Source organism: Serinus canaria, chromosome 17, assembly GCF_022539315.1.
Source record: "Serinus canaria isolate serCan28SL12 chromosome 17, serCan2020, whole genome shotgun sequence".
Lineage (NCBI taxonomy): Eukaryota > Metazoa > Chordata > Aves > Passeriformes > Fringillidae > Serinus > Serinus canaria.
In genome coordinates, this window is record NC_066330.1 from 4,586,121 (window position 1) to 4,606,868 (window position 20,748).

At 58.4% G+C, this 20,748-nt stretch overlaps 1 protein-coding gene across 1 annotated transcript; it reads right to left on the reverse strand.

Moving 5' to 3' along the window:
• Positions 1-198: 198 nt before the first annotated feature.
• On the reverse strand, positions 199-18,973 carry LAMC3 (laminin subunit gamma 3). Its single transcript, XM_050980995.1, has 28 exons — positions 18,586-18,973; positions 14,591-14,895; positions 14,269-14,399; positions 13,259-13,425; positions 12,699-12,887; positions 12,404-12,521; positions 12,225-12,323; positions 11,887-12,023; positions 10,362-10,478; positions 9,858-10,053; positions 9,548-9,660; positions 9,077-9,295; positions 7,474-7,662; positions 7,146-7,391; positions 6,675-6,828; positions 6,424-6,566; positions 6,164-6,342; positions 5,937-6,075; positions 5,332-5,537; positions 4,974-5,050; positions 4,724-4,858; positions 4,296-4,440; positions 4,019-4,177; positions 3,700-3,802; positions 3,399-3,598; positions 3,123-3,269; positions 2,826-2,925; positions 199-2,184 (listed from the first exon to the last, which is right to left on the reverse strand). Exons 1-28 carry the CDS (start codon positions 18,956-18,958, stop codon positions 1,940-1,942), a joined length of 4,731 nt encoding a protein of 1,576 aa, XP_050836952.1. The 5' UTR covers positions 18,959-18,973; the 3' UTR covers positions 199-1,939.
• Between the last annotated feature and the right edge of the window lie 1,775 nt (positions 18,974-20,748).

Below are 20,748 nucleotides of genomic sequence, written 5' to 3' on the forward strand. Positions count from 1 at the left end.
TCAGGGTCGCACGCCCCCGCGGTGTCAGCCTGACACCTTATGTTAAAATCGTGTACTAACGCGGGGTTTAGGGAGAATTTTCAGACATTTGCCCCTCATCACCCCAAATGCAGCTGCATTTCAACTCCTGCGCTTTAAAAGCAGCAAACTCAGGTACAGTGTGCTCTCCTGCCACTACACACCCTAGATGGACAGCTGTGTGTTATATTAAGAATTTTTAATGGATACAACTCCAGGCAGGTGGCACCAGCTAAAAACACAGAGTTCCAGGGAGAGCAGGAGGCAGCGTGAACCACATCTTCAGCAGCAGGCACACAGCAGAGGCTTGACATTTCTGTAAGAGCAGCAAATTTGTGTGTTCACTGGAGATGTATAATTGTCCTCCCAGAGAGACAGTAAGTGGCCACGGCTCCCTGCCTCTGGCCAAGCCGGATCATGCTGTGCTCTCACTGTTCCATGGTTTTGCTTTCCCAGAGCTGTCCTTGGGCAGCAGCAGGGGAGCCCCTGCCTTCACACCCCCACAGCACTGCGGCTCTGGCACCCCACTCCTTGGGCAGCTTTTGTGCAGAATTAGAAGAGCGATGGCTTTGTTCTCAGTAGGAGAATCCTGTGTTCCTTCCAGGCCACTGGACCCACCAGAGATGTTGCTGGGGGAATTCAACATCGATGGCAGCAATTTTACATAAATTACACAAGACTTTAGTGAACCTGATTTGCAGCACTGTGAGCAGAAAAAACATAGGTAAAACCGGTTAAAAAATGAAGTAAGCTCCAGCCTGGGGACTCATTTTTGGTCTCATGGGAATGACTTCAGCTACCTGGAGTCACAGCACAGCTAGCAGAAGGTGGGCTGAGCCAGGACCTGGCTTGTCCTGCAGCCCAGCCCACACGGGAGCACAGAGGAACACAAATGCCTTTCCTTTAAAGGCAATACAGCCACTGACCTCTGCCACCCCGTGGGAGTGACACAGGCAGGAGCGGGTGTCCAGCTGTTCCCATCCAGTCCATACTGGTTGCACAGCCTGCTGCCATCAGCCAGCTCCTCTCCAGTGGGGCTCATGGGGCTGTGGGTGCTGCTGGTCTGACATCTCCCTTGACTGCATCTCTGCCACGCAGCCCCTGGGACAGGTGGCAATTGGCTGGTTGGTAGCCATGCCTGGTGACATTCAGTGAGCCAAGCAGAGCTGGATGTGGCCTTGTCTTACTCTGGAGCAAGGGAACAGCAAGATCTGAGCTCCTCTCATCCTGAAGCAGGCTGAGGATGTCCCACCTGCCTTCCAGGAGCTGGGTGAGGATCCATCTTTGCTTTGTTTCTGCTCATTAATTCAGCCCTCCCTGCTGTGAGCTCCCTTCCCTTGGGAAGCAGGCAAGCTGTGTGCCCTCCGGCGAGCAGCTCTCTGCCTGGCTTCACCAGGATTCCTTTCTGCACCTCTGTGACCACAGCCCATGAGCATGACACTGCAGGGTGCTGGGGAGCAGGACCAGCTTCCAGCATGTGTGAGAGCCTCTCTCTTCTCCTGGGGCAGGAGGGAGTGCCAGGCAGTGCAGCTTGGGTACATTGCATACTTGGTAAGCTGTCCCTGCCCAGTGCATTGTGCTGCAATGGGAAATGAGGGATGGAGGAGATCTGTGAGGATTCTTTGTTCACTCTGCAGTGGGAGATCAACCCTGGAATGGCTCCATATCCTGCACAGAAACATCAGTGCCCCTGGTGGGTGGGTGTCCCCCATCCCAAGGACAGAGGTGGTGGCTGGAGTCATGCTGCAGAGTGCTTGAGATGCAGAGCCTGAACGGGTGTGGAGAAGGACCTGGGGTGTGATACTGTACGGAGGGCAGTGCAGTGGGAGGGATTGGTGCTGGTGAATGCAGAGTGTCCTTCCCTCTGCCATTCCCTGTGCAGGGTGGGCACAGAGGACATGTGGCAGCAGCCAACAACCTGTCACTTCGAGCAGCTCTCGGGGAGGCTCCGCAAAATGTCCTCCAAGTTCTGCTTGTCAGCCCGGATCTCAGCCAAGTCGCTCTCAAATGCTTGGATCTTCTCCTGCTGCCGTGCTGCCTCCTGCTGCAGCTGGCTGAGCTGGCTGGCCAGGGGACCTGGTGTGGCCAGACGCAGCCACAGCTGCTCCAGCTGCAGCCTCCCCGTGCTCAGCACTGCGTCCACCTCTGTGTCGTGCCCCAGGTTACCTGGGCAAGGAGGGAAAGGACATGGATGTGAGCAGAGAGGGGGACAGGAGATGTTCTGGATGTACTCCATGGCACCCGGCAAGCTATAGGGAGTGGGTGCAGCAGGGCATGGAGGCTTTGCAGCTTCTCACTGATCACAGACAAGCAAACAGAACTGTGGCTCCAGGCAGGGCCTGAGCACTTCTCATTCTTACAAATGGGTCATGCTTTCCAGCCTTTTGCAAAATTTCTTGGATGCAAGAGTCCCGGAATGCTCAGAAATAAACCCATGTGATAAAAACAGGAGGAGCTGGAGCAAGACCAACCAGCAACAAGGAGCAAACCCAGTCTAGCACAGCCCTCAGTTCCAAGGGGATTTTGCCAGCCTTGCTCCCTTTGAGGATCCCACGGGAGATCAATGTACCCAGGGCAGACGTGAGCACACACATTCAGCAAGCCCCAATTCATTCTTCATGAGGGTTTTCCTCAAGACATGAGCCTTAAAGAAGCCTTGCTGAGACCATGGATGATCTCAGCCAAAGAGCACCCAGCTCAGCCTGGATGGCCATCAAGCAGGAGTACCAGTGAGCAGGAGACCCCTGGCCCCCTGAGAGCCCAGCCCTCTCCCTGGAACCTGCACCCCATTTCCCCCCAGGTCTCACCTAGGCTGTTCAGCAGGTTGTTCAGGGTCTCGATGTCCGACATGAGTGAGCCCCGGGCTTCCTGGAGACTTTTTGCCATCTCACTCACCTCTGACCCCACCTTCCAACAGAGACAGATACCCAGATCAGGGGCACCACTGACATTTGGCTGGATGGTAGAGGAGATCCCAGGAACATGCCCAAGGTGTTGTCCCTACAGTGGAGCTCCCAAACCAGATTGTTCCCTGTGCTCTGGACTGTGGGCAAAGCTGCTTCCATGCTCTGGAGGATATAACCTGCCAAGGGAACCCAGCTGACCTGCTGTGCTTCCTCCAGGTCTCCCCTGAGCTTCTCAGCCATGTGCTCCTGCCGGGAGAGCTCCCACTGGGTCTCATTGGCATGCATGGCAAGCTGGCTGGCATGTTTGAGGGCCTGTTTGCTCTCCTGCAGCACAGCCCGTGCCCTCTGCAAGGGATAGAGATGGGAACAGTCACCTGGGGACACACAGCCCTGCCTGCAGAGCCTGGGCTCTCTAGGTGATGGCTGCCAGCCTGGCCATGCCCAGCAGCTCCACCCCAATCCCTCAGCTCAGACCTTGGCGCTCTCCTCAGAGAGCTGCTCAGCCTCCCCTGCTGTCCTCTGGGCTGTGGTGGAGATGGACAGGGAGTTTCCCAGTGTCTTCTCTGCCTGTTTAATCTTCCTCTGAGCATCCACCACCACTCTGTCCCGCACAGTGGCCATCCTCCTCCTCAGGGCAGCCTGACTCTTCCGATGTCCCAGCACCTTCTTCATGCCTGTGGGAACAACCTGGCCATCAGCAAACTGTCCACTTCTCCCCTTGTCAGCTGGTGAGAGCCAAATTGTGGCTGGAGATGCTCTGTATGGTGCCTTTTACCATCCAAGCTGGCCAGGAGGGACTCAGCATCGGAGAGCACAGCTTTTCCTCGGGAGACAGCCATGGTGGCCATGTCATGGGCAGAGCCAGCCTGGTCCTGCAGCTGGAGAGGAGAAGAGAGGAGGAATGAGGCTGGGCAGCTGGGAAATGTGGGATTCAGCCTGCTCCTGTTTGGCAGGTAAGCTCCTAGGGACATCTGGGAGCCCAAGGGAAGATATCTCCCTAAACATCTTCTCCCAGCTCCCTGGCTGCAGGCATGGTCCCTCCAATTGCTGGAGCAGCAGGGATGGAGCTCTCCATTCCTGTGAGCAGCTATTACCTGCTTGAAGCCATGAGTCCTTTGCAGCTCCAGGTGCAATCCAGCTGCCAGTGTGTGGGATGCTTCCACAGCCTGCTGAGCCAACGGCTCCTGGGCTGCTGCTGCCTGCTCCAGCACTGCCAGCTCCTGTGCCAGGTCTCCAGCCTGCATTGGCAGCACCTGCTGCAGGATCAGGAGTGCCAAAGGCTCCATGAGATCATGTCCCAGGTCAGGAGGCAGCACTGGTAAAGCAGGAGGTAGGGATGCCAACAGGAGCTGTAGCTTGGGTGCTGCTCACCTGCCCCAGAGCAGCCACCTGCAAAAGTCTCTCAGCCAGGTCAGCATGTGCCTGTTCCACAGCTTTCAAAACTCTCCTGGCCTCCACTGCCACCTCTGCCATGCCAGCACCCAGCTCCTCCTGTGCCTGCTGAATTTCCTCATACCTACGTGGACAGGACACTGCTGTCAGCCAGGGCCCTCTTGTGCCTTGAAGGATGAAGAGGACAACTTGGCCCTGGACATGGATGTAGCAGGAAATTCTGGGGGCTTTTCCTGAAATCCCCCACCACACAGCACCCAGTCCCTCTGCTTTCACAGCACTGTGGTGCAATGAGTTTGAAGGTGCTCAGCACCTGCCTGTTGGGCAGGTGCCAAATCCCTGTGACTGAGCCTGTAACAGGGACCCGGCCAGAGGAAAGGGGCTCTGGTGCCCTGCCAGCCCCTCACCCAGCCTCCAGCTCATGCTGCACATCCTGTGTGGTGTTCCTCTCCAGCAGCTTCTGCAGGAGCTCCGAGCTGGCCTTGGAGGCACGCAGTGCTCTCCTGACCGTGGCCTCCACCTGTGCCATGGAGTTCTTGTGGCTGCAGGGGCAAGGACACCCAGACAGAGGGAATCAGGATTGGCCTCCTGGCAAGGGAATGGGCCCCCTTCACCCCCAGCTGGGCTGACAGCTTCCTCTGCCTGTTCAAATCTTACCTCTTGGACAGAGCCTGAGCCTCCAGTGCCCAGTGGCTCCAGTTTGTGGGCTGCTGTGGGATTTCCTGGGGGATTTCCTTGGAATGCAAACAGCAGCACTGAGACCCTGGCAGGGACCAGACACCCCCGAACCCTGGCAGCCTAGAACCACCAAGAACCTCCCAAAGGGCTAGAGCAAGGAAAATATCTCCTCTTGACTCAGCTGCAAGGAGGGCTATACCCACCTAGACCACAAACTTTCCCACTCACCCACTCTGCTGGTCACATCCCACCCCAACAGTCCTGGGAGGTACATCCCAGTGGCCCCCAGGACTGTCACCACCCCCCTCAGGAGCCCAGGGCCACTGAGAGCCCCCACCGTGGTAGCCAGGGTGTCTGCAGCGTGCAGGATCTCCTGCTGAGCTGACTGCAGCACGGCCCCAATCTCCAAGAGCAGGGTGCAGGTCTTGGGGGGTCCGTGATGGGAGCATCTGGTGGCCCGGCTGGCATTGGTGAGATAGCCTTGTGCAGTGTTCAGTGCCCCTGCCAGCTGCCCCACCTGTACCAAGAGGGTGGCCCAGGCACCTGTGGGCAGCACAAGCATTTTGTTGGCCTTTGGGGTTGCTCAGGGCTCCCTGCTGCCCTGTGGAACTGCCTCATGCCCCGGCCTCTAACACCTACTGATGAAAGGGGAATACAGTCCCTCTGGGTGCTCAGGAGGGACCCAGGAATTCAGCACCCAAAGGGTACCCAAGTGTTAGTGCTCAGCCCCCAATAACACCCATCACTTCCTGCTCCAGTAGTGTCAGCATCCCTGCAGTGCTCTGTCCTCCCAAAAAGGCATATCCCCTCCACTGCTCTCTCCCCAAGTCACACCACACTGAGGCCAGCACCCACCTGGGACCTCCTTGCACCCCCCAGCATGTCACAGCACCCTGAGGGAGCAGAGGGTGAAATGGGTGGAGGAAGGAGAGTCCCCTGTACCTCTCAGGAGGTGTGGGCTGGGCAGCCCATCTCCACGGGGCGCATCTCCCAGCATGGCAGACTGGCCCAGGTGGGTGTCACAGCCTGGCTTCTGCAGCCACTCCTCCATCTCCTGCAGCCTGGCCTTCAGGCGGTCAGCCTGCGGGCAGGACAGGGGGACATGGGGGAACAGTGAGGCTCTGCAGGGCTGGGGTGCTGTGCCTGCCTCAGCAGTGCACAGGCTGTACCTCGTCCTTCACCAGCCCGTAGCAGACAGGACACTGCTGGCAGCGGGAGCTCAGCGGCTCAAGGAAGAAGTTGGCCTGGCAGCGGTCACACTTGTAGCCCACGAAGCCAGGGTGGCACAGGCAGGTGCTGTTCTCGTGGCACTGCGGGGTGATGGAGCCCAGCGGGGAGCAGTTGCAGGCTGCAATGGTGGCAGAAAGGCATCACACTGTGGTTGCCAGCCCTGCTTTAGGGACAAAGATGCAGTGCCCATTCCTGTTACCTCGGCAGCCTCTGGCAGAGAAACCGAAGAAGCCGTGCTGGCATCGATCACATTTCTTCCCTGTGACACCAGGTTGGCAGGAGCACTGCCCCGTCAGCACGTGGCACCCGCTCTCCCGTGACCCTGTTGGGTGGCACTCACAGCTGGCATGAGAAGTGGAGGGTCATGAGCAGGCAATCAATGCAGAGAGCAGAGCTGGGAACATGGAGCCACTGCTGTCCCCTGGCAGCACCATGGCATGCCCCACCTACCTCTTACACCCCACGGTGGGCTCCAGGCCGTAGTAGCCGGGCTGGCACTGCCCACAGGCTCTGCCTGTCACATGTGGGAGGCAGTGGCACTGGCCTGTGCCAGGATCACAGCCCTCCAGCCTCGGGTCTGAGCCACTGGGGTTGCAATCACAAGCTATGGGAGACAAAATAACCCTTAAATCCCAGCATGGGGCTGGTGGATAGGACTGCAGGAATGGTGTGCACTGGGACTGAGCTCCTGACAACGTGGAGAGCCACATTCCCTCATCAGCCAGGGCTCCAAAGAGCCCCTGCAAGCCAGAGTATCTCTGAGGAAGGATGGCAGCGGAGCAAGAGGGCCAAGGAAAACACGTGGGGGTAACCTGGACCATCCATCAGCCCCTAAACCTGCTGGGCATCCCCTTCCACCCTCTGCCTTCACTGCTGGAGGATTTTGGCAACAAGTGAGCTGTGCCTGGGGGCTGCACTTACGTGCACACTTCCCAGCAGGGCTGGGAGCCAGCGCATCCCCGTAGAAGCCCGGCCGGCACCTCTCGCAGTGGTCGCCCATTGTGTTGTAGAGGCAGCGCAGGCATCGGCCGGACACGGGGTCGCAGTTCCCCACGGCATTGAGATCCACGTTCCCGTGGCACTGGCAGGGCTCACAGGGATGCACGGGACCTCTCTGCCCCAGGGGGTCCCCAAAAAACCCGTCATCACAGAGCTCACAGCGTTTTCCTGGGGAAGGTAGAAAGGTGGGGAGGATCCAGCCGTGCCCACGCTGCCCACAGCCCCTGTGCCCACCCAGCACCAGCCTCACCTCTCTGCCCCGGGGGGCAGTGGGTGCAGACCACCTCCCCACTGCTGGGCACCTCGGTGCAGGGCGAGCGGCCGGGGCAGGGGCAGGGCTTGCAGTCATCAGAGCGCCCTGCGAAGGGGTTGCCGTAAAAGCCGGGGCTGCAGCGCTCGCAGGAGGGACCCTCTGTATTGTGGGAGCACTGGCAGTGCCCTGCGGGGAGGAAAACGGAGCTGAGGGTCCTGGAAAATCCAACCCCGAATAACAGCAGGGACTGAAGGAGGGATAGAGAGCCCAGCGCTGAGCGCGGCAAGAGGGACGTGCAGCTCCAAGCGAAGGGTTGCACATCTCCAACCAGTAGTCGGGATATTTTCCCTTCTTTCCCAGTCTCTGGTCGAGGGAGAAAGTTTTGGAGAGGACACGGAGGCCACAGCGATGCAGGGACGAGGCAGCGCTGGCACAGACAGCACCATCAATGTGTGCGGAGGCTGCCGGCGCCCGCCGTAATCCACAACACATTTCTGAGTGTCGAGGCGCGTCCTTTCCAGCCCGGCTTGGAAAACACAAGCAGCCGGCCCGGCTCCCACCGGGGAGCATCTCCTCCAGAGCGAGCCGAGCCGGTGAGTCAGCCTTCCGAAATCGGCTGTGAGGAGGAGAGGGAGGAAGAGGAGGAAGAGTGCTCAAGGAACCCCCCACCTCCAGGCAGATGCTCTGCTTCACTGGAGAGAGAGGTGTCAGAGGGAGGACTTTCCCCCGTGTTTTGTGGGGTCGGGTCATACCAGGAAGGCTGCGCAGGAGGGGGTGTTATTCCATTTTTCCCACATCCAGGCAGAGTCAGACGATAGAAAATAAAGAAAAAGCGGGTGGCAGGAAGAAGTGGAAAAATAAACTAAAGGAAGTGAGCAGGCTGGCAGCGCCCAGGCCGGAACATCAAAAGTCTGGCCCCATCCCTGGGGATTGTGCAGTCGGCAGCGCCAGCCCCGCTCTGCGGGATGAGGGCGGGTTTGCAGAGCTGCCGCCGTGGTTTTGTGGGCAGGGCAGGGGCATTTGCCGAGCACTCTGCCTCCTCCTGCCCTCTCCATCCCTGCCGTACATCATTATTACTCCCCACTGAGGAGAACCAGCCACCGAGGGGTTGGGCTGGCAGCACAAGGTCTGGCTCCTCTGGGATCTTCCCTCTGTGTTTTCCTGCTTTTTTCCTTGTTTCTCTGCTCAGGTTAACCCTCAGTTTGCAGATTCCAGAGCTGGCCCCAGTCCTGATCCTCTCATCAGGCAGTGAAGCTGTCTGTGAGACCCAACCTAGCTAAACCCTCTCTGCTGCCCTGGCCCCTGCTCCCCTACTCCTCTGAGCACCAGCACCCTTCCCTTCTCCTCCTTAGAGGTCATAAAGTATCATGAAAAAATGCTCCTCTAATTATAAATTACCACCATTATTGCACTTCATTAATAACCTCTATCTTTGCAGTTATGAACCCTGTCCCTAGAACCACTCAAGCAATTCAACTTGCAAATTTTGGGAACCACAACCTCATCAGCGGTTCCCAGCTTCCCTCAGAACAAGCAAAGGCAAGGATTTGTCACCCACGCACGGAGCAGCAGGTGAGTGTTTGGGCCAGGGGGTGCACACCTGTGAGGGGGTGGCAGTCCCCATGCTGGTTGCAGGTGCAGGGCACGCAGCTGATGAAGGGGCTGCCAAATGGGATCTCCCTCCTGAATCCAGGTGCGCAGGACTGGCAGAACTGCCCGGTGTATCCCATGGGACATGTGCACTCCTCCACCCAGCCTGCCCGTGGGCCCGGCCCGGGGCGAGCAGATGTGAGCTGGACCTCACTCAGGGACAGCCTGCCTGTGAGAGGGGAGGGAGAGCGGTGTGGGAATGGGGTGCTGCACTCCCTGCTCTGCTCTGAAATGCTCCAGACAGGCACAGGAGACCCCAAAATACCTCCTTGAACACCCAGGGTGTTCACAGAGAGGAGACAGCCCCTGCCCCAAAACACCCCCTACAATCCCTCTCATCCTTGAGAGCCTGATGCTGCTTCAGTGTCTCCAATCCCACCCCAGCCTGGTCCCCACGGGGTTGGTCTCTGGAGTCACCCACCTCTCCCGGGGCCGTGGCTCACACGGAGGCGGAGGGAGCTCAGGTTGGAGAGCAGGCGCTGGAAGCTGAAGGCTGACAGCAAAGGCTCCACACCCTCCTCTGCTTCGTGCAGCCTGTGGAGAGGGAGTGAGGGAGGCAGGACAGGGCCAGCATGAGCTGGGTGCTGCAGGACAGCTCAGCTCCTGGCTGGGACCTGGGCACAGCACAGTTAAATGCCCAAGCAGGGCACAGAGCAGTAAAGGGAGCCCAGACAAATCAGGCACTGAGTCCTAAACCCCAGTGGGGCTCCCCAAAACTCCGTGATGGATACCTGAAGGTGACAGCCTGCTTTCCATGCTGGAGCTGGCTCTTGCTGCTGGACATGGTGATCTTCATCCCCTCACCCTCCAGCAGCAGCTGGACCTGGAGCAGGGGCATGCCAGTTTCTGTTCTTGTCCCATTCTCCACTCTCAGCAGCAGGGACAGGAGCTGCCCATAACTGAGGTGCTGGTTCTGCAGAAACTTCTCTGTGAGGGGAGAGAGGAGCAAAGTCTGTGGGACATGGAGGCACCAGCTCTGCCAGAGCTGCCAGTGCAGTCCCATTCCCACCATCACCATCAGGAGCCACAGCCACTCTCCTAGAATGGTGCCAGCTCCAACCTGCCCTCCTGGGATCCCAGTCCACTGTTCCAATACCCCCCACTGTCTTCTGCTGCAGAAACATGCTCAGCTCTGGAATGGAGCCCTGTCCCTCCTGCACCAGTAAGCAGTGGGACGAGAGTACCAGGGGGTCCTCATGGCAGAGAAGCCCTCAGGGACACAGCACACACAATACCTGGTGCAAGAAAATCCACTGGCTCCTCTCCATCCCACTCGGTGATGATCTCCCGGCCAGCCCAGCGCAGAGGCAGCTCTGTGGTGCCTGGAGCTGTGGCAGCCCAGCCCTCCAGCCCTGTGTGACAGGATACAGTGGCAGGGCACAGCTAAGGGGGCAGTGAGTCCCTGCCAGCACAGCACCAGTAGGGTGCTACTTTCAGGGGCTCTGTCCCTCCTGCCAACACTCTCTCGAGTCTTGGAAGGGGCCAGCACTTTGTAACACCCTGCTCCACTTGGGCTCTGTGCTCTCAGCTGCAGGGTGGCCTTAACCACCCCTCATCTATTTATTTTCTTAGATTTGGAGGAAATTATTATCTTTAAACTTTTGACCCCCTGCCTGTGCTGTCATTCTAGCATTACTGTGGGCTGGTGAGCACAGGAAGCCTGAGGAGAAATGTTGGAGAACCCCAGAAGAGATGGGGCATAGTTGCATTAAGTTGGTTTCCTTAAGAAACCAGTTAAACTCCCCCCCACTCTGCAGGGTTAGTTATTTCTTCCAGCCCTGCAGGACAAACACTTGGAAATCTCTCAAGTGGGCTGTACTCTGTTATCAAATCATCCCTAATTTATACTTTCACCCAGTGTAAAAAAATTCCATCTGATCCCCCTCCACTGCGGACTGGGGAATGTTTTGGGGAGTGGGGATTTAGGAGGGTGCTGTGCTGCATCTCAGCTCGGAAACTGCCAAACCAGTCCCCAAAGGAGCAGCCCCAAATTGGCTGCGTGAAGGGTGGAAAAAAAGACTTGGTTTAAAGCCTGGCTCAGTTTCAAGGCCGTGGAAGACATTCCAGCAGCACAGCAATTGGCAGCACGGTTTAAAGGCAATTAAGATTCACCCGTGCCTGGCGCATTTGCATCCATCTGGGAACAGGCGCTGCAGAGCGGGGTGCCTGCCGTGGGTGCTCGTCCCCGCGGTGTCCCCGCGGTGTCCCCGCAGCGGGGCTGCACACGCCGGCATGCGCGGCAGATGGCAGGGTTTCCCCAGCATCCCGCACGCATCCAGCCCTGCCAGCAGCCAGGGAAAAGCACCACCTCCCGCCCGTCCAACCGCGCTGTCATGTCCCAGCCAAGCACGGTGAAAGAAGGGAATAATTGGGAAAGTTCACAGCAGGCTCCATCCTATTATTTTTTTTTTTTATCTTTCTGAGCTGATCTTTAGTGCTCCTGCAGTCCCTGGTGTGGTGCAATGTCCATGCCTGGCCCCACAGTCCTCCCTGAGCCATGCACAACCCCAGGAGAGGCTGGCATGGAGGGGTGCCACAGACACCCTGTCCCCGTGGAGCTAGGGGCAGAAGCAGAACTTTAACAGTAAATCAGGGGCAAGCCAGAGAAAACCCTCTCCACCCATCACCACCAGTTAGCTCCAAAGGGAGATGTTCAGCCCCACAGAGGGACATTCAGCCACATCCTTCCCAAATATTTTTGGCTGAAATTGGCAGAGCAGTGCCCTCTGTTTTACCTGGGGCTGGGGGGGAGGTCGTTACCTTGGCTGAAGTAGGAGCGGATTTGGGTCTCCTCGTAGCCATCTGCCGCCCTGCAGGCTCTGGAGTGGCCATAACAGAAGCAGCTGGTGCAGCCGATGGGGTTGTGGGGCTGCAGGTTAAACCAGCCTGGCTGGCACCTGGACACGGGGAGGAAACAGGAGCATGTGGCACAGGGTAGGCAGAGCTGCAGGGAACCACGGCAGTGTCTCCACGTAGGACACTGGTAACAACCCCTGTGAGCACAGTCTGAGTGGTCCAGAGGAATGCAGCCCCACAGCGCTGCCACCAATTTCAAGACTGGAAAGGGCCTGTCCCCATGCCAGGGCCACGCTGCTCACCTGTTGCACAAGTGCCCCTCCACCCTCTCCTTGCAGGTGCAGTGCCCCGTGTTGGGGTCGCAGGTGCCCACGCTGCCCGCAGGGTCACAGGTGCAGGGTCTGGATGGGGTGAGATAAAGGCAGGAGGTGAGCCCCGGTCCCATCCCGCTGCCCCTGCCCAGGGCCGGGTTCCTCCTCACCTGCAGCCACCTTCACTGAGGCTGTGGTAGCCGTCCTTGCAGCGCTCACACTTCCAGCCCGTCACGTTGGCTTTGCAGACGCAGGTCCCCGAGCTGTCGCACTGGGGCTGCAGGGAACCTGTGGGGACCCCGGCCAGCCCTGAGGCTCAACCCCAGCCGGGGATAGACACAGGACGAGGGAGACGGGGAAACCCAGAGCAAGAGAGAATACACCAAAACCATCCCTCCCAGCAAACTCTGCCTGGGTTATCAGTAGTTTTGCAGCCGGAGCCCGGCTGGGCACGGCCTCACGCACCTGCGGGGTGGCAGTGGCAGGGCTGGCAGGCTCCCTGCGGCTCCCAGCGGTAGTAGTTCTGCCTGCAGCTCTCGCAGTGGGGCCCGGCCGTGTTGTCGCGGCAGTTGCGGCAGTGTCCCCCGTGCCCGCTGCGCCGGAACAGCTCCCGGTCGTAGAAACACTCCTCGGAGCGGCCGCTGCAGTTGCAAGCTGGGGGAGAGGCGGGAGGACAGGTGGGCACCTGGAGGGCACTGGAGGTTAAGGTAACCTCATGTGGGTGGGATGGGCCAGATGGGACCCCTTGGCTCAGCAGCGAGAGCTTTCGGTGGTGCCTCTGCCCTTGGAAGAAGAGGTGGGTGCAGTAAAATGCACGGAGCAGATGGCTGGACTCGTGGGGTAAAGGGAATGGGAATACTCGGGGTGCTGCAGTGAAGGGGAGCCTCGGGGTACAAATCCTCCTTCCCTCCCAAAACGAACTTGTGCAAGAAGGGCAGGAGATGCCAGATGAGCTGATGCAGCACCAGCGCAGACATCATGGCCAGCCACCGCTGTGGCCATGGAGCCACCCGGGGGATACTCACGGAGGCACTCGTTGGCAGCCTCGGCCGTGCCGCGTGCCCAGGGCCGGTCCTGGTAGAAGGGCTGGCAGTGCTGGCAGTCGGTGCCAGCCGTGTGGTGCTGGCACACACAGACCAGCTGCCCGGCCTCATCCGGTGAGCACTCGCTGGCGTGGCCATTGCATTTGCACCTGCGGTGAGACCCCGGCACAGGGCAGTGGTGTGAGCAGCAGCAGTGGGACAGTGCCCAGGCTGTGCAGTGTGTGACCCTGCTACTGGGATGGCTGTGGGGTGAGAGCAGATCAGGCTGTGCTGGCCTTGAGGCCATCTGTCATGTCCCCAAGGCTCTCCCAGCCTGGCCAGTTGGGAGGTCACACACCGAGGGTGGCCCGTGCTAACCAGCTCCAGCTGCTGACCCCAGAGGTGGGACAACAGCTCCAGGTCTGCCAGCTGGCTGGAAGCTGTCCCAGCCTCACAGAGCTCTCAGGGATGGGAAAATTTTCCACTTCTCCCTGCTGGGAAAGGGCATGTGCAGCACAGCCCATGGGCAGCACCAAGTGGGTGCCACCTCCATCTCTATCCCACATCTGCTGCCCTTTCCTGCTGGCAGCTGTTCCACCTTCTCTGCCTCTGGCCATGCTGACTCCAAGCTCCTCCAGTGACCTCTGCAGCTTCAGGTCATCTTTCCACTAGAACCCCATGGCTTCCCTTTTGCAGTACCCAGGAATCAGCAGGGTCACAGGAAGAGCAACATGAGCACCAGTGTTATTAAAAGCCATTGGGCTGGGAGGCAACAAAGCAAATACAGCTGGTGGTCCATGAAGTGGGCTAGTGGGGAAAATACAATTTTTCTGCACAGCTGGGAGGTTTAATCACCCATCTCTGCACTTCCAGCTCCAGTTTACACATGGAGGAAGCCACATCTGAGCAGTTTGCCCCAAAACCACAATTCAGACAAGACTGAGGTGGGGAGCAGCTGCCACAGTCCCACAGCCCCAAGAAGATCCCCATACTTCTGCCTGGCTGCTCCTTACCTGCCACCAACGGAGAAGTCAGATATGGCATAGTAGTACGACTGCAACACCTTGGGGTCCTTGAAGATGTCATCCCCAAATGTGTTGAGCCGGTTCAAGGAGATGAGCAGGTCAGTGACTGTCACCCACTCCTGCAGGGGACATGGGGAAGCCACCTTGGTGGAGAGGTCTGTGCCACCAGCTCCCACCCCAACCAGGCCACATCCTGCAGCTTTTCAAGCCAGGCTGCAGCGCATCACCAGCACTTTTACCCCAGCTGGGTGCAATAATGCCCTTGATCCCAAGGCTCCATGCACCACGCCCCCTCCCACCCTGGTGGCACCTGCAGCGCGGGGCTTCCATCAAAATTGTAGGCACTGGGCCGTCCCTCCAGGGTGGAGAAGGCCACGTTGCCCCCGCTCAGCGGGGAGATGTCGCTGAACTCGTCACTGCAGAAGGCCACCTGCTCGTCCTCGCCCGGCCGCAGGTACTGCCGTGGCTGTTTCCCATAGGTTTTCTGGCAGGAGGCGCTGTAGAACTGGAAGGGCACCCAGGGCCCCTCGGCGTGGCTGCGCTTGTAGATGGCAAAGCTCTCGGGGCGGCTGGTGTGGAACTTCAGCCGCACATAGGTGATCTCGTAGGCTTTGCCTGGGGACAGAGCCACCACGCTGTGACGCTCTGCTGGCCACCCGATGGGCACCACAGCCTGGGTTAGCCCAACAGCACCCTGCAGCACCCACCACAGCTAAAAATGGACAAATCACCACCCCCATCCAGCTGCTCCTCCTTGGTGCGACTCAAACCCTGTCTAGATCCGACCCTTGCCCCAGTGCCAGGCCCACCCCCTGTGTGGTGCACTGGGTGGGTTGCATGGGCAAAGAGCAGCTCCAAATCCAGGCTCTACCCAGCAGCTGTGGGGGAGAGTTAGGCCTACAGCACTGAAAGCATCCCCAGAGCAGTGGTGCTTTAGGGATGGAGAGTTGGAAAGGGTCAAGGCCAATCCCTTCCCAGGGAGCTGCATGCCAGGACCTGGCATCGCTTCCATCTTTGCTGGGATGAAGACAAAGAGAGGCCACCAATCCTTGGGGCGTGCGTCGAGCTCTGAAAGAGCTTGAAAGGATTAGCAGAAAGGAAAAGAGAAAACACCAAAGTGAACATCAGACCCACTTAATTGCCAGAGATGAAGGACCAGCTCAAAGCCCGAATTGCTCCATAACAGCACCACTCCTGACAGCACAAAACAATTAGCTGCAAGGTTTTGGCTTTATTTGAAAAGATAATGAGTTGGGAATGTTAGAGGGGTTATTCCGGGACTAGGAAAACAAGCCTTTAATTGGGCCCATATGAATACTGTCGCGTATGTGCTGCGACTTTGCTGCGGGGGAGCCGAGGCAGCCGGCTACCAGCGCTGGGAAAAGCAGCTGCATCCCATCAGGGATGCAGGAAGCGCCCGCCAGTGCCTGGAGAGGGGGACAGACCTACTCCCAGCCCACCCGGAGGTGACGAGAGCCAAGAAGGGGCTGCAGCGGGGCCGTCCCACCCTTGCCTTGTGCCTCTCCCCTCCTTCTGGGACCGCTCCGTGCTGGTGACAGCGGGGGTGGCTCTGTCCTGCACCCCGAGCAGAGGGGACGCCTGGCAGGCGCCGGTTCCCAGACAGCGCTGTCCCGAGGGGGATGTCTACCAAAACAGCGAGGTCGGGGCCGTCACCTCCCGGAGCAGTTTCCTCTGGGAGAGGAAGGGAAGGCAGGGCTGTGTCAATAAACCACCCCTGCCCCAAGTGGCCCCGTGTGAGGGGAGGGGATGGCCACGCTGGGGGAGCCCCATTTTGGTGCCTCCAGCTGGGCTGGGGCAGATTCACTTTTCTGAGGAATTTTCGTGAGAGGAGAAATTTGGCTGATTAAAAAGCCTGTCTGAGAATTTTCATGTGCTTTTCCCAGACAGGCTTTTTAATCAGCCAATTTCTCCTAAGAAGAAAAACAAAAAAAAAAGAAGATCTAGAAAATAAACCAGGCTGGTTGTCTCATCTTTGCTGCTCAGGTGTGACATGTCCCAAAGCCAGATGTGCTGCTGGACAGTGATGCTGGGAAGGGTGCAGAGGCAGCACCAGGACCCCTGGGTGCTCTCCCAGCTGAGCTGTCACCTGAACCAAGTGTGCACCTGCCTTCCCCCGAGCCCAAACTGCAGCTTGTACTTCTCTGGGGCTCCAAGAAGAGAATTCTGGAGAGGAGGAAAGGAGCATGTGGGACAGTCATGTCACCTGCATGTCCTGTCATCTCTAGTCCTACAGGAAAATCAGAGTCACAGACACAGATAGTGCCTGATCTCGACACTCCAAAGAGAGCCATTGGCATTCAGATTGTTTCCTGAGGAGCCCTGGTGTCTGTTGCCTTTGCAAGCCCCAGATATTCTGAGTTCCTTCCTGACATCTGACAGGGCAAATACAAGAGCTGTGGACACTTGGGATGATCGATCAGCTGCAAGCCCACTGCACCATAACAGCATGGCTGGGACCTCAGAGAGAGAGAAGATTTAAAGGAGCATAATCTAATTAACGCCAATCAACAACATGCAGGTAAACACAGGTCTTGTCCAAGTCATCCCATGTCTTATTTAATAAGCTCCCCAGGCAACCACGCTGGAGAACTTACAAGTGGTGTGACTGAGCAAGACAGGCAGGCTGAAGGGACACACTGCATGGGATGAAACACCCAATTACTTGGTGGAGCTCAGAAGCAAGGACTCAGCCCAGGCTGCTTTCCAGGGGTCTGAAGTTGGGCTTTTCCTGCTTAACTAAGTGAAAGCATTGAGGCAACAATAAAAACTGGGACAAGAATAGGGCCTGACAACTGTGGGAAAGGTCAGACAATGATGTGCCAAGCACCAAGATGGTATTTTTTAGCATGGCAAGATATAGGAGCCACGTAGGAAGAAGGGTACAATGGCAGAGGATGCTCCAGCTCACAAAGGGCTATAGGGACAGGCTGGAAAATGTGCAATGCTTGAGCCTTGGCTGTGTTAACAGGGACAGACACAGCAGGGCAGTCACAGGGACTGGACTCCACTGGAAACCCAAGTGTGGGGTCCAAGAAAGACCACAGAGGAGCCAGGGAAGAGCTGGAAGAGGGACAGAGAATGGGAAAGAAGCCCTGGGGCTTGCAGAGCCCGCACATGTCGCTGTGCCGAGCTGGGACTGGTGGCCACAAAGTCGCCCAGCGGCGGCATCAGGCTCAGCCACACCGGCTGCGTTCGGGTGGTCTGTGCCCCGGGTCACCCACGAATGGATTCGGGACAATCTGACACCCTGCGCTGGGTGGACAAGAAGCTGGCAAATGCCTTCTGTCAGGGCTGGCAGGAGCAGGGAGTGAGGATGGCAGACTCCTCCGGCACCGCTCCTGGTGCCCGGCGGGGAGCCCGGCCCCAGCCCGGGGACAGGACCAGATGTCCGCCCGCTCGCAGGGGGCTGGGAAAGCAGCGACCTCCACCCAGCCGGGCAGCTCCTCCGTAACTGCCGGGGCAGGCACGGACCCTCCACCGTCACCCCGACTGCGCTGGGTCCCAGCAGCAGGCTCAGTGCCACACCGACACTCAGCTGTCCCCTCACCAGCTCCAGCCGCAGCCCCTCCACTACCCGCCTTCGGCATGCAGATGGCAGGAGACTGCAGAGAATGAAGATTTTACAGCGCTGGCCAACAGCCAGGAGAGTTTAGATGGCAGGAAAATGTTATAAAACCTTTTTAAAATGCCAGGCATGCCCCTCGGGTTTAAGTACCCTCCAGGTGGGCGGCTTGCACGGTATTTAAAACACAGAGGGTCGGATGCCAGCTGGGGAAACCTACTGGGATTGCACAGTGTGTCTGGAGCTCGGCACGCTGAGACATACCAGGCACCCTGAGCAACGCACGGGGGTGAAACAGGAGGGGCTTGGCACCCATGGTAGTCACCCTCCCCGGGCAAGGCTCTCCCAGGGTAGGAACCATCTGCCTCCTGCTCCACAGGCTTCCAAAATCAGGGGGGGGAAAGCAGCCTGGGGTGGAGGGGGGAGCAGGCACTCCGGACATGGCTGGCTGGGAAGCAGTACAGACAGGCACAGCTCCGGGCATCCCGGGGCTCGGCTGATGGGCAGGGCAGACCCTCCCCGAGTCCTTTCAGTGCTTTGCAGAGCGCAGCTGCTCCATACACCCCCCAAAAAGCCCTGGGGAGGGTTCTGCCCTTAACCCAGCACTGGCAGCAAGAGCTGCAGGGTGCAGAAGTATCCAGCCCCATCTCTGCACCCTGATCTCCCTGCACCCGCAGCCGCTGCCCTCCACCGACCCCGCCAGGGCTCCTGCTGGCACTTACCCAGGTGCAGGGTGATGTTGACGGAGTTGGGGTGCTGGATGCCAAAGGCCATGGACTGGCTCTGCCACCAGGTGCTCTCCTCCTGGCTGTGGAAGTCGGTGAGGAGGGAGGCGTTGTGGTGGCGCCGGGGGTCGGTGGCGTCGCAGCGGTGGCACAGGGCGCTGGCGTGCTGGGCTCCCATGTGCAGGCAATAATCCTCCGGGGGCGACCCGCACGTGTTGCTGGCCCGAACTGCCCGGCCGAAGGCGGCGTTCTCGAAGACGGGCATGCAGCGGCGGGGCTGCCCCCGAGGGTCCCAGCAGGGGGACGAGCCCCCCGCCCCCAGCCCCAGCCCCAGCAGGGCCAGCAGGCAGAGCCCCGGAGGCCGTGCCATGCCGCGGCTCTCCTGGCCGGACTCTGAGCCTCCTCTGGATGGCAGCAGGCGGGACGGGATGGGATGGGACGGGGTGGGATGGGATGGGACGGATCCCCCTACCCGGCACCTCCTCTCGCTCCGAGGTCCATCTTGTGGAAGCTGCTGGGAATGTCAAAATATTCGTGTGCGAAGCAGAGCTGTCGTGTTTGGGATCCCCGCAGGACATCCTAGTGCCCAGGTCGTGGGGATGGGACCATCCAGTGCTCCATCCCCAAAACATCTCTCTGTGGATTGGGGATTTGCATCTTCAGCTGCGTGGGCGTAGCTGAGCTCCTCCATTTCTCAGCCCTGGGAATGAGCTTGTGGTAGTGCATACCTCACATGAGGCTTTTTCCTTCAATTGGTAGGGGTCACCACTATTCTTGCAGCCCCAAAATCAAGAGGGGATTAGGGAAAGGCTTTGAAACAGATTCACTTTGAAGCACCTTCTGTCCACACTGATTTATGGGGGGCATTGGCTGCTCTCCCACTTACACCAACCTGCCTGGGTTGGGGGTCTGTGACACCCCAACTCCTCCATACCAGCACACTCGAGGGGGGGGGTCCCATCCCTGCCTGTGGCCATGAGCCAACCCAGTCCCCTGGACCCAAGTGAGGGCACATTCCTGTGGAGGCATCTCCATGGGGTGACAAAACCAGATCATCAGCAGACCTCATTAGCAGCCCTCAGCTAATGCTAATTATAGTCTGTGCCAGGGAAATCCCTCTGGGAACCATGGCACCCTCCAGATCTGACCCATGAGGGCAGGAGGATGACAGCAAACAGGGACAGAGGCAGCCTGGCATGGTGCCATGCCCCTGGGCAAACCCTGACCCACACCCCACAGGGCTGGATTTGCAAAAGTGGGATGCACAGGGGAGCTCTGCCTCTGACCCCCACATCACTTCTCTGAGGTGCCCACAGGGGCTCTGGAAACTTAGTACTCATATATAATTTAGGCTCCCTTCCTCCCCTTCCCTTCCACTCTTATTTATTTTATTCTCCTTCCCCTACACACAGCGGGAGAAAGCACCAGAGGGGAGCTGTGAATCAGAGTCCCGGGCAGCGGCTCCCGCAGCAGCGCCGTTTCAAAGCCCCATTATCATATATTGACCCAGGCTCTGACAGCCAGAGCCAGCTCCTCTGGGAAGGCTGAATTTCCCAGCATCCAGGAGCTGTGCAGCAGCTGCCTGGGAGTGGGCGGCCAGTGGGAAACCCACTGTCAACCTCCGGGGAGAAAGAGAAGGGTTTGCAGCTCAATAATTGCCCCACACGTTTCCAGCACCAGTTTTAAATGGATTTGCATCCTGCAGAGATGAGGTTTTCCAGGTGTTTTTCTTTTCCCGTGGTACTGAGGCTGTAAGCTCAGGACAAGAGATAGAATCATAAAATACTCTGAGTTGGAAGAGACCCAAAAGAATCATTGAGCCCAACTCTTAAGTGAATGGCCCATATGGGGATTGAACCCATGACCTTGGCACTATTAACACCGTGCTCTAACCAAATCTTTTGTGTCAAGGGTTTGCCTCCTCCTCCTTGGGAGGCAACACTCATCCCTGAGAGAATTTGCCTGCCCCTGTTACAGAGGGGTCCATGTTAGAGGGTGATGACACCACACAATCAGGACTCAGGATGCTGATGAGTATCCCAACCTCACCTCCTCCTCCAGCACAGCCCACTGGGTGTGAGGGGATGGATGGTCCACAGGGCCAGAGCTTGATGGGAATTGGTGCTGACACTGTGCTCAGCAGTGGGGATGCTGCAGCTG